At 38.7% G+C, this 12,190-nt stretch overlaps 1 protein-coding gene across 1 annotated transcript in view; it reads right to left on the bottom strand.

Moving 5' to 3' along the window:
* Positions 1-12,190, bottom strand: part of CDKL5 (cyclin dependent kinase like 5) — a 233,767-nt gene that overhangs the window by 148,124 nt on the left and 73,453 nt on the right. Inside the window, exon 2 of the mRNA XM_055269087.2 lies at positions 3,241-3,466. Coding sequence (XP_055125062.1) covers positions 3,241-3,304 — 64 coding nt within the window. The 5' untranslated portion in view covers positions 3,305-3,466. The remainder of the gene's footprint in view (positions 1-3,240; positions 3,467-12,190) is intronic.

Below are 12,190 nucleotides of genomic sequence, written 5' to 3'. Positions count from 1 at the left end.
AAAATTTCATTGGCGATATGTTTAAATGTAGGGTTACACATTTATGAAGACAAGATTTGGTCTCGAGAACTTTGAGAATAAATGAAAATTAACTCAGAAGATTCTATGGAACTTAAAACTTAAGAGCTAGGCCAGGCACAGTGGCTCACGCCTATAATCCCAGCACTTTGGGAGGCCGAGGCAGGCAGATCACCTGAGGTCAGGAGTTTGGGACCAGCCTGGCCAACATGGCGAAAACCCATCTCTACTAAAAATACAAAAATTAGCTGGGTATAGTTGCAGGTGCCTGTAATCCCAGCTACTCAGGAGGCTGAGGCAGGAGAATCGTTTGAACCCAGGAGGCAGAGGTTGCAGTGAGTCTAGATCACACCACCGCACTCCAGCCTGGGCGACAGAGCAAGACTCTATCTCAAAAACAAACAAACAAACAAAAAACCTTAAGAGCTAATGACATCCCAATAGTAAGCTCAAGCACAGAGCCCACCAAATACATTATCTATTCTAGAAGACATTAAAATCTTCCTCTAGGATACTGAAATGTCCCTTTTTATTTTTTTGTTTTGTTTTGTTTTTTAAGTTTTTTGTAGAGACATGGTCTCACTATGTTGCCCAGGCTGGTCTCAAACTCCTGGCCTCAAGTAATCCTCCCACCTCAGCCTCCCAAAGTGCTGGGATTACAGGCATGCACCACCACACCCAGCTGAATGTCTCTCTTGACTGGCAAGGTAGTCCAGGCCTCAGTATTCCAATTAATAGCTAGTAGGATTTGCTACCTTTTGCCATAAATAAAGACAGTTCATGCACAAAGGCCACAAGCACTCCCACTGTCTTTGGTGTATTTCAACAAGTAACCACCTTTGGGGTTACTTATCCTATTATCTAGGCAATAGACTTCTTCCTTAGAAGTAGAACAGAGTTGACAGCGAAGTACCCAGGAAACTGAGGTTAAAATTATAACGTGAAAAATCTAATTAAGAGAATCAAAATGTAATGAATGATAGCTGAGCTTTGCAGAAACATCAAGAACATTAACATTAGCAGACTGGCAAGCCTGCATTCATCTACGAGAAGGGGGCTTCAGGGATACAAAATTGGGAAATGTGTCTCCAACAGAGTCTATGGGACCTGAACAAGTCTCCCTCACTTTGGTAGGGATGGATAAATCCTATTATCACAGTTAGCACAGAACCAGCCATTATAACCATCTAACTTAACTCCACAATTGCCAGGCAATTGTCCAATTCTCTAACTGCCTATGCCAGTTTTTCTATGGAGTAAAAAATACAGTCTAAACTACAAGAATGTAGAGTTTGCTTGACAGGGTTTTTTTTTTTTTTTTTTTTTTGGAGACAGAGTCTCGCTCTCTCACCAGGCTGGAGTGCAGTGGCGCAAGCTCACTCACTGCAACCTCCACCTCCTGGGTTCAAGCTATTCTCCTGCCTCAGCCTCCTGAGTAGCTGGGACTACAGGCGCCCGCCACCACAGCCCACTAATTTTTGTACTTTTAGTAGAGACAGGGTTTCACCATGTTGGCCAAGATGGTCTGGATCTCTTGACCTTGTGATCCGCCACCTCAGCCTCCCAAAGTGCTGGGATTATAGGCATGAGCCACCGTGCCTGGCGACGGATTTTTATATACTTTATATGTATATCCTAGCCAAAAATATATGTGAGGTGCTTTCCAAAGAAAGAAACATACAGCAATGGTGGTTCTGATTACAACTTAAAGTAACATATTCTGATATATATATATTACAGTCTGGCAATTTTGAGCCAATCCCAAAGAAGATGATCACCTGTGGCTATACTGAGAAAAACTAGTTATGATCCAGAAAAACTTAGGCCCAGAATCTGGAACATTCTAACCTTGTTATACCCTACGTGCTAGCCTTCTCCAGTCAGCAGCTTTATTGCATTGGTCTCTAATTCTAATACTTTTGAAAAATAAAATAGGCTATTCCAGAACAGATGGTAGGCAAGACACTGAAAATGAATTTTTACATAACATCGATGAAGAAATGGAAGAGGAGTTGACTACTGAAGGAACAAAGACCTATTTGTTTTGTATGGTTTGAATTTCAGACCTTGAAACAAGCATCCAATGATTAAACTCTTTAATTGTTTCTATGTATTTGAAAGGATTTGCCAACTTAAAAACGTAATAACAGCTTTGCTGTTCACATAGGTGAACTTTTTTAGTCCTTTAGGAATTCAAAGTTTACTTGAAAATTCTGAAATATGAAATTTTTGTAACATATGCTTTAAAGATATAAATGCTAAGAAACCATAATTATAATCACTTATCCTCTGTTAACAGAATCATTTATCAAAATTTCCAAAGTTCTCTTTAAGTCTAGAGCAAAAATTACTAAGCAGGAAAAATCAGAAGAAACGATTTTTCTTTAGGAGTCGGTTTATACAAAATGACATCATATTTCATCAAATCAATGGTATATCATTGGTCATGAGCATTATTTTATGTACTATTAGGAAAGGAAGAATGCTGCCAATTAAACTGCGACATGATACTGATTATAAGATACACCCTGATTTCAGAGATAAAATTGTGTGCCTCAGAATTTACAAAACTAGTCTCCCATTTTCAAAGAAACAGAAGTTACTTATTTGTTTATTTACCAGGTATTAAGTAAAATTTCACCAACATGGTGAAACCCAGTCTCTACTGAAAATACAAAAATTAGCTGGGCACAGCGGCTCACGCCTGTAATCTCAGGAGGCTGAGGCAGGAGAATCGCTTGAACCCAGGAGGCAGACGCTGCAGTGAGCCAAGATCAGGCCACTGCACTCCAGCCTGGGTAACAGTGAGACTCTGTCTTGAATGAATGAATGAATGAATGAATGAAATTTAAGTTATTCAAAATAAGCCTAGCTGATATAAAAATAAAATGTAACCAAGAAAAAAATACAGACTAAGGAACTCATGATTGCTAAAAAAATGAATGAAGGCAAAGACTGTTGTAACACTGGGGCTCTTTTTAAAAGAAAAGGGAAAAAAATCTTCGATTTATTAAACTTTAAAGGGTTTTAAAATGTTATTAATTTTTTATTGGAGAGTGAGACCCAAATTGTTTAAGAGTAATTTTATTTTTAATATTTTACTCTTAGACACACATGTGAATTGATATAGGTTAAATTAACAGGATCCAATTAGTAACTTTTTGGTGGTAGGAATAACTGTTCATTGCTCAAAACTCAAGGAACGCAAAAATTCCAACTTACCTTCACCTACAACCCCAAGGATCTCAAATTTATTCATCACATTACCAATGTTAGGAATCTTCATGAAGACAAACTCTTCTTTTGATGCAAGCCACAAAACATGGCACCAAAAGAACTTCTCAGAAAGCTGTGCAGTAAGAACCAAAACCGTCTGAAGGAAGAAATTCTCACTGGTTGGTGGGAACTTTCACATATTTGTTCTAATCATGAAGTATTAAATGACTCCCTGAAAAAAAACAAACACAATTAAAAGCTGTAAGTTTTATACTTGCAGTACTCTAGTAACCAATCTTACCTCTTTGTATAGTTATTTTTCAATCCATTTTAATGTTTTATACGCTTAAAATGAAGAAACCAACAGTAATAGGAGCGAAGAACCCAAAATGGAATGAATACAAACAAACAAATGAACCTCTCTGTATTTGAAATAATATAACCACACTTTTGGGGACAAGGACAAATGAATAAACCACAGGTAACTTTTAAAAACAGCATTTTCACTATCTACTCTCCTAAAGCTAAAAATAAAAAGAATTATAAACAAATACTATATTCTACTTAGCTACCTGCTTTTATACAGTGACATGAAACTTGTTTGTGTGTGTTCTAAGATTGGGCAAATAGGTAAATATTCTGTGAATATATTGACCTTGGTTTCTTATTCTCATAAAAGGGAGTAACAAATATAAAAAGGGAGAAGGCTTGGAGTTGGAGTTAACAATATAAGCTCAGTTTTTTTTTTTTTTTTTGAGACGGAGTCTCGCTCTGTCGCCCAGGCTGGAGTGCAGTGGCGCAATCTCGGCTCACTGCAAGCTCCGCCTCCCGGGTTCACGCCATTCTCCTGCCTCAGCCTCTCCGAGTAGCTGGGACTACAGGCGCCCGCCACCACGCCCGGCTAATTTTTTGTATTTTTAGTAGAGACGGGGTTTCACCGTGGTCTCGATCTCCTGACCTCGTGATCCGCCCGCCTCGGCCTCCCAAAGTGCTGAGATTACAAGCGTGAGCCACCGCGCCCAGCCATAAGCTCAGTTTTTAATATACAGGAGTATAGACAGATATAAAGGTGTTTGTGTAAATGCACACTCACATACATATATTTCCTAGCTCTGTCTGCTGAGAAGGCCTAGAAGCAATGATACCCCTATAGCTATGAACACAGCTGGTGCTCTAATAAAAGGAACTAGGGTTCCTTGAAGAAATGGCTGATTCCTAGGGTGGGGCAGGAGAAGTACCATGGGAGCCTAGGGCATATTTTTGTGGTGCCAGAAAGTAAGGAAATGCTCAAAGAATGATAGGGGTACCTCAAAAGGATACAGGAGTCAGACTGATGTGACTCCCACTGGCCTAATCAGGAATATTTGAGCAACAAAGTAAATAAGCACGGTAACAGATTATAACCCATATAATTTTTTTAAAAGTCCTTACTGACATAAATAAATAAATGGGGGAGAAGAGAAAGCTCTTTTGCAAAGTATAATTCCAAATAATAAATGTAGTGATAAAATTAGAAAATCGCCATTTGGCAATCACTCTGGTAATAATTATTTCAAGCAAGTATGATCAATATATGCTAAAACTAGTGGTTGAAAATTTGATGGAAAACAGGATATTATCTAATCTCAAAGTATCTCTCCACAAGATACCTATTAATTACAAGAAGAAAAATAGTAATTTTACATTGAAGAATCCTGCCAGACACCACCTTAATTAAATGATCAAGTTAACGTCATCAATGAGGGGACAAACCAACATTATATGCCCCCGATAGGATGCATCACATCATCACTTCTGTGGCATTCCTGCCAGAAATGCAAAACCTGAATCTAACCACAAGAAGCAAGAGACAAGCCCAAGCTGAGGGACATTTTACTAAATAATTGGCCCATATTCTTTTAAAATGTCAAGGTCATGAAAGACAAGAAACAACTGAGCAACAAGAAGCGACTATTCCAAATTAAAGAAGATTAAGAGATATGACAATGAAATACAATGCATGATCCTGGATTACATCCTGGACAAGAAAAAGCTTTTGTTCTTTTTTTTGCTATGAAGAACAATTGATACAATTCAAATGTTCACAGATTATAGTACTGTTGTCAGTAGTTTTCTAATTTTCATATTAGTACTTCGGTTATATAAAACAATGCTCTCGTTTTTAAGAGACAGCACTAAAGTTTTTAAAGGGGCATCATGTTTCCAACTTAAACCATTGAGAAAAATTACATGTGTGTATGGGGGAAGAGAAAAAAAGACAAAGAATTATAAAGCAAATATGATAAAATATTAACACTTGGAAAATCTAGGTCAAGGGTATAGGAAGTAGGAAACTCTTTGCACTATTTTTTCAATTTTTCTCTAAATCTTGAAATATTTTCAATAAGCTTTGTTTCAAAAAGCTTATCCCATCTCTAAGAATAACAGTGGTAACAACACAAAATATTGTTTTAAAAGGAAGAAACAAATCAAAACAAGAAGTTCCTTACTGCCTATAAAATCTGAAACTTTTAACAAGAATACCCCATGTGATGTGGATAAGTATTGTCAAGAAGTGCCCTTCCATACACTGATGGTAGAAATGTAAATTGGTGCAAATTTTCTAAAAAGCAATATATACATAATTAGGTGATTTAAAAATGTGCATATCCTGATAAGGGCATCTGACAAAAACCTACAACAAACAACATTCTTAAATGTGAAATAGTAAACACAGTCCCTTTAAAACTTAAGAACATGTGCCAGGCACAGTGGTTCACGCATACAATCCCAGCACTTTAGGAAGCCAAGGTAGAAGGATCGCTTGAGCCCAGGAATTAGAGACCAGCCTGAGCAACACAGGGAGACCCAGTCTCTACAAACAAACAAACAAACAAAAACAAAAAAACCTAGCCTGGTGGGCATGGTTGTGGGAGGCTGAGACGGGAGGATCACTTGAGCCCAGGAGGTCAAAGCTGCAGTCAGCCGTGATTGTGCCATCGGACACTAGCCTGGGCAACAGTGTGAGACCCTGTCTCCAACAAACAAACAAAAACATGACAAGGAGTTCTACTATTAATACTTATTAAGCCGGGCGCGGTGGCTCACGCCTGTAATCCCAGCACTTTGGGAGGCTGTGGCGGGTGGATCACGAGGTCAGGAGATCGAGACCACGGTGAAACCCCGTCTCTACTAAAAATACAAAAAAATTAGCCGGGCGTGGTGGCGGGCGCCTGTAGTCCCAGCTACTCGGAGAGGCTGAGGCAGGAGAATGGCGTGAACCCGGGAGGCGGAGCTTGCAGTGAGCCGAGATGGCGCCACTGCACTCCAGCCTGGGTGACAGAGCAAGACTCCGTCTCAAAAAAAAAAAAAAAAAAAAAAAAAATACTTATTAACATTAGTATTAAGTATCCTAGCCAGGCACAGTGGCTCATGTCCATAATCCCAGCACTTTGGGAGGCTGAGGTGGACGGATCACTCACGCTCAGGAATTCAAGACCAGCCTAGGAAACGTGGTGAAACCCTTTCTCTAGAAAAACTACAAAAATTAGCCGGGTGTGGTGGTGCACGCCTGTAGTCCCAGCTACTCTCAGAGGGTGAGGTGGGAGGATTGCTTGAGCCCAGGAGGGCGAAGCTGCAGTGAGCCGTGATCACACCACTGCACTCCAGCCTGGGCGACACTGCAAGACCCTGTCTCAAAAACAAAAAGAAAAACAAAACAAAAACATCCTTGCAGGTTATAGCTGGCTTAGTAAAATAAGAAACAATAAATGAATAAAATGTATGATTGAAAAGAGGAAACGAAAACAGAATTTGCAGATATTACACCTCATAGAAAATTCAAAAGAATTCATAAATTATTGGAATTATTAGTGTTTCGCAAGGTAGCTGAACATAAGCTTAATACACAAATATCAGCAGCATTTGTAAAGATCATTTGTAAGAAATAGAAAATGCAATTTTTAAAAATCACATTTATGGGCGGGGCACAATGGCTCATGCCTGTAATCACAGCACTTTGGGAGGCTGAGGCAAGCAGATTGCTTGAGCTCACGAGTTCGAGACCAGACTGGGCAACATGGCAAAATCCAGCCTCAACAAAATATATAAAAATTAGCTGTGTGTGGCAGAGCATGCCTGTAGTCCCAGCTACTCCAGAGGCTGAGATGGGAGAATGGTTTGAGCCTGGGAAGCGGAGGCTGCAGTGAGCCAAGATTGTGCCATTGCACTCTAGCCTGGACAACAGAGCCAGACCTTGTCTCAAAGAAAAACAAAAACAAAACACATTTACAATAATTTTTAAAAGCACATAAGATTTAACAAAAGATATTCAAAACCACTTTTCAAATATATATGTAACTTTACTCAAAGACATTAAAAAGCACCTAAATATTTAAGTTATCCAAATTTTACAGCTAGGAAGATTCAAAACTATAAAGGTATCAATTCTTTCCATATTGATCTATATAGTCAATGCAATTTCAATCACAATCCTAATAAGATTTTCTAAAGAATTAAGACAAGCTGATTTTAAAATATATATGGAAGGGCAGAGTTCCAAGTAGAAGCAACACCCTCCTACTACAAGTATGAGCAGCAAAGAATAAGAAAAAGAAAAGAGTAAGAAAGATAAGAAAAGTTACAAGGGCACTAGGCTTTGAGGGTAGGATCTGGCAGGATGCCCTACTGAATATGTTGAGGATTATAATAGAGTGAGGGAAATTAAGACAGGGTGGTTCTGGCACAGATAAATAACTTAGCCAATAGAACAGATGTGACAGCCCAGAATAGACCACACTTCAGTATCCCTACAGATTCCTACAGACCTTACAGAAGTCAGAGTAACTCTTGAAGATAACTCAGACCATGTCACTTCTCATTCAAAACCCTCTTATGGCCTCCCATATCATTAAGAGTGAAAACCAAGGCCGGGCGCGGTGGCTCAAGCCTGTAATCCTAGCACTTTGGGAGGCCGAGGTGGGCGGATAACGAGGTCAGGAGTTCGAGACCATCCTGGCCAACATAGTGAAACCCTGTCTCTACTAAAAATACAAAAAAATTAGCAGGGCGTGGTGGCGGGTGCCTGTAGTCCCAGCTACTCGGGAGGCTGAGGCAGGAGAATGGCGTGAACCTGGGAGGCGGAGCTTGCAGTGAGCCGAGATGGTGCCACTGCACTCCAGCCTGGGGGACAGAGCCAGACTCTGTCTCAAAAAAAAAAAAAAAAAAAAAGAGTGAAAACCAAAATCCACATGAGCCACAGGCCTTGACCTCCCTCCTCTGATATCATCTCCTACTAGTCTCTCCCTTGACTAGCTTCACTCCAGCTACACTGACCTCCTTTCACTATACTTAGTTTAGAAAACTTTAGTTCAGTGGAATCAAAAATTTTTTAAGGATTATTCTGACATTTAGAGAAAAAGATGTCACAATTTGGGATTAAATATTTATTAATTCATTAAGCAAATAATTACTGACTGCCTTCCATGTTTTCAGGATAAGACACACAATACAGTGGTAAACAAGACAGGCAAGGTCCTTACCCTCATGGAACTTTACATTTTGCTGGTGGAGAAAAAATACGAGACTATTATCTTGTATTTTGTTATGAAAGAGGGAAAAAGAATGATTACTCAGACACGGAGGGCTTCTCTAAAAAGGTAACATTTGAGCTGAGATGGCAATGACAAGGAGCCAGCTATATGAGGATCTATGTCAGTCACATTCCTGGTAAAAGATGCTCAAAGCATTTCTGAAAACGAATCATTCTTTCATTTTCTACGGCTGGTCTGAAAGAACACCCAGGAAATATTTAAATATTCTACTCTCTGCCAATAATGGTATGGTTCATTTCAAAGGAAACTTGAGATAAAAATCATTCTCACTAAGAAGACCCAAAAAGTTCTGTATCTAAGTATTTGTAAAGAACATTTGTGGCCAGGCATGGTGGCTCACGCCTGTAATCCCAGCACTTTGGGAGGCCAAGGCAGGTAGATGACCTGAGGTCAGGAGTTCGAGACCAGCATGACCAATATGATGAAACCTGATCTCTACTAAAAATACAAAAATTAGCTGGGTATGGTGGTGTGCGCCTGTAGTGCCAGCTACTCGGAAGACTGAGACAGGAAAATCACTTGAACCTGGGAGGCGGAAGTTGCAGTGAGCTGAGATATTGCCATTGTACTCAAGCCTGGATGACAAGAGTGAAAACTCTGTCTCAAAAAAAAAAAAAAATTGGGAATCAGAACGTGAGTGGGGCCGGGTACAGTGGCTCACGCCTGTAATCCTAGCACTTTGGGAGGCTGAAGCAGGCAGACTGCTTGAAGTCAGGAGTTGGAGACCAACTTGGCCAACATGGTGAAACCCCATCTCTAGAAAAAATATCAAAAAATTAGCCGGGTGTGGTGGTGGGTGCCTGTAGTCCCAGCTACACAGGAGGCTAAGGCACGAGAATTTTTTGAGCTTGGGAGGTGATGGTTGCAGTGAGCCAAGATCACGTCACTGCACTGCAGCCTGGGCAACAGAAGGAGACTCGGTCTCAAAACAAATAAAAATAAAAAATAATGATGTGAGTGGATACATATCTTGGATGTCACGAATGGTCTTTTAAATACCAGTATTCATACTGAAGAAAAAAATTATGCCATATTTGATTTAGCTGCAATTTTATATGAATATAACTGATTAATCTTTTTTTTTTTTTTAAGACATAAAAACTAAAACACTTTGGTTCTGGTGATGGCAAACTACATATCTTGGATGAAATGTCCCTTTACAGACAAATACAAATGCTAGAGGGAATACTTTTCAGAAACATCTTAAAGCTCCAAACACTTAACAAGATTGTGAAGAATTACCTGGCTAAAATCAAAGCAAAAGAATCGAATCCAGAGAGATAATCCAAACCATCCAAAACGATTTTAGCTTTTCTGGTATTTGAAGATCCAGAAAATGAGAGAAAAACAGGCTTGCTCTTGAAATCGTTAGAGATCAAGGAACACAAAAGTCAAAGTCAAGGGTGTCTCAAAATGAGAAAGTTTGTTAGCAATAATTTATTGTATATTTCAAAATAACTAAAAGAGTGGAATTGGGAGGTTCCTAACACAAAGAAATGATAAATGCTTGAAATGATGGATACCCCAATTACCCTGATCATTACATATTGTATGCTTGTATCAAAATATAACATGTATCCCATAAATATATACAACTATTAAGTATCCGTAATCATTAAAAATAAAATTTTTATAAATAAGGAGAAAGTTTGATAAATCACCACTCACTTGAAGCCAAAACCCCAGGATATACTCCCAGGATAAGAAAAAATAGAAATAAATCAGCCCTCGGACAAACTTGAACTGTAGGTTTATGTCATCTGGGTGATCTAGATAAAATCTTTAAATGTACTTTGGATTAAGGTGGTCCCACATTCAGATTGTTAGAGCCACCAGTTGTCTGGGTGAAACAAAGAAAAAAAGTAACGCTCTGAGGGAAGATGGCATCAACCAGGCCTCACAATACTGCTACAGATAATTTCTTATTTACAATGTGCAGTACATAATCAAAGATAGCCAAATACGAAAGGTAAGATACCACGAACGAGAACCAATAGAAACCACTGAAAAAGAAAATGATCCCAAAAGACTTTGGGTCAGGGATAGCCTATAAATGATCAGCAATAGCCTACAAAACAGCAAAGACTGAACATTGTGACAGAACTGAAAGGTCCAAAAGGTGAAAGATCAAAGTATAAAAATAAATTAGAATGCTAGATACAGAGCATAACAAAAAAAGAGAACTAAATGAAAGAGAAAAATATTAGGATATAGAAGACATTGAACATGTTTTTAAAATTTGACCAAATGAACACATAAACTATAGCAAAGAACTGCAAAATATCTTTTTTTCCTCTCCAAGCACACATATTAACATTTACAAAAACTGATCATATGCTAGGCTATAAAGCAATTCAAAATAAATTACAAGGGCCGGGCACAGTGGCTCGGGCCTGTAATCCCAGTATTTTGGGAGGCTGAGGCAGGCAGATTACTTGAGGCCAGGAGTTCAAGACTAGCCTGGTTAACATGGTGAAACCCCGTCTCTACTAAAAATACAAAACTTAGCCAGGTGTGATGACCACGTGCCTGTAGTCCCAGCTATTCAGGAGCCTGAGGCATGAGAATCACTTGATCCCGGTAGAGAGAGGATGCAGTGAGCCAAATGGCGCCACTGCACTCCAGCCTGAGCAACAGAGCAAAACTCCATCTCAAAAATAAATAAATAAATAAAATAAATTACAAGGACTGAAGTAAAAGGATGGTCTCTTTCCACAACTAAAGTTGATCAATCACAAAAGAAGTAGTTAGAAAATAATTCTGTTTGGAAATAAATACATTCCCAAAATAATCTGTACGTCAATCAAGGAAGAAACCGTAATACACTTAACAATAACAAAAATACAAATCTATGGAAAGAAAACAATGCTTAAGGAGGAAATTGAGAATCTTATATGCATATATCAGAAAATACTAAAAACTGGAAACATATGAACCAAGCATCAAACTCCAGAGGCTAAACAAAAGAAACACAAAATGAGCCCAATGAAAATGTAAAGAAAGAAATGAGTAAGAGTAAAAATTCATGAAACAGAAAACACAAGTAATAAAAAGATCAGGCTGGGAACCTACAGAACTGTGAGCTAATAATATATGGTGTCTTAACGTGGCTAAGCATGTGGTAAGCTGTTATGTAACAGAAAACTGATACAACAGCATTGTTTCTTTTATATACAGTTTAAAAACAGGCAAAGCTGAACTATAAACTATATTATGTATATGTAAGTGGTAACTGTATAAAAAAGTGATCAAGGAAGTGTTTAATGTAAAAAATTAGGATATTAATTACCTCAAGGAGGGACTGAGATTGAGAAAAGACATATAGCAACCCGGCACTTTGGAAGGCTGAGGCGGAAGGATCACTT

This window comes from Symphalangus syndactylus, chromosome X, assembly GCF_028878055.3.
Source record: "Symphalangus syndactylus isolate Jambi chromosome X, NHGRI_mSymSyn1-v2.1_pri, whole genome shotgun sequence".
NCBI classification, from domain to species: Eukaryota; Metazoa; Chordata; class Mammalia; order Primates; family Hylobatidae; genus Symphalangus; species Symphalangus syndactylus.
The sequence above is the reverse complement of the archived record's forward strand: the minus strand, read 5'-3'. Positions and strand labels throughout refer to the sequence as shown.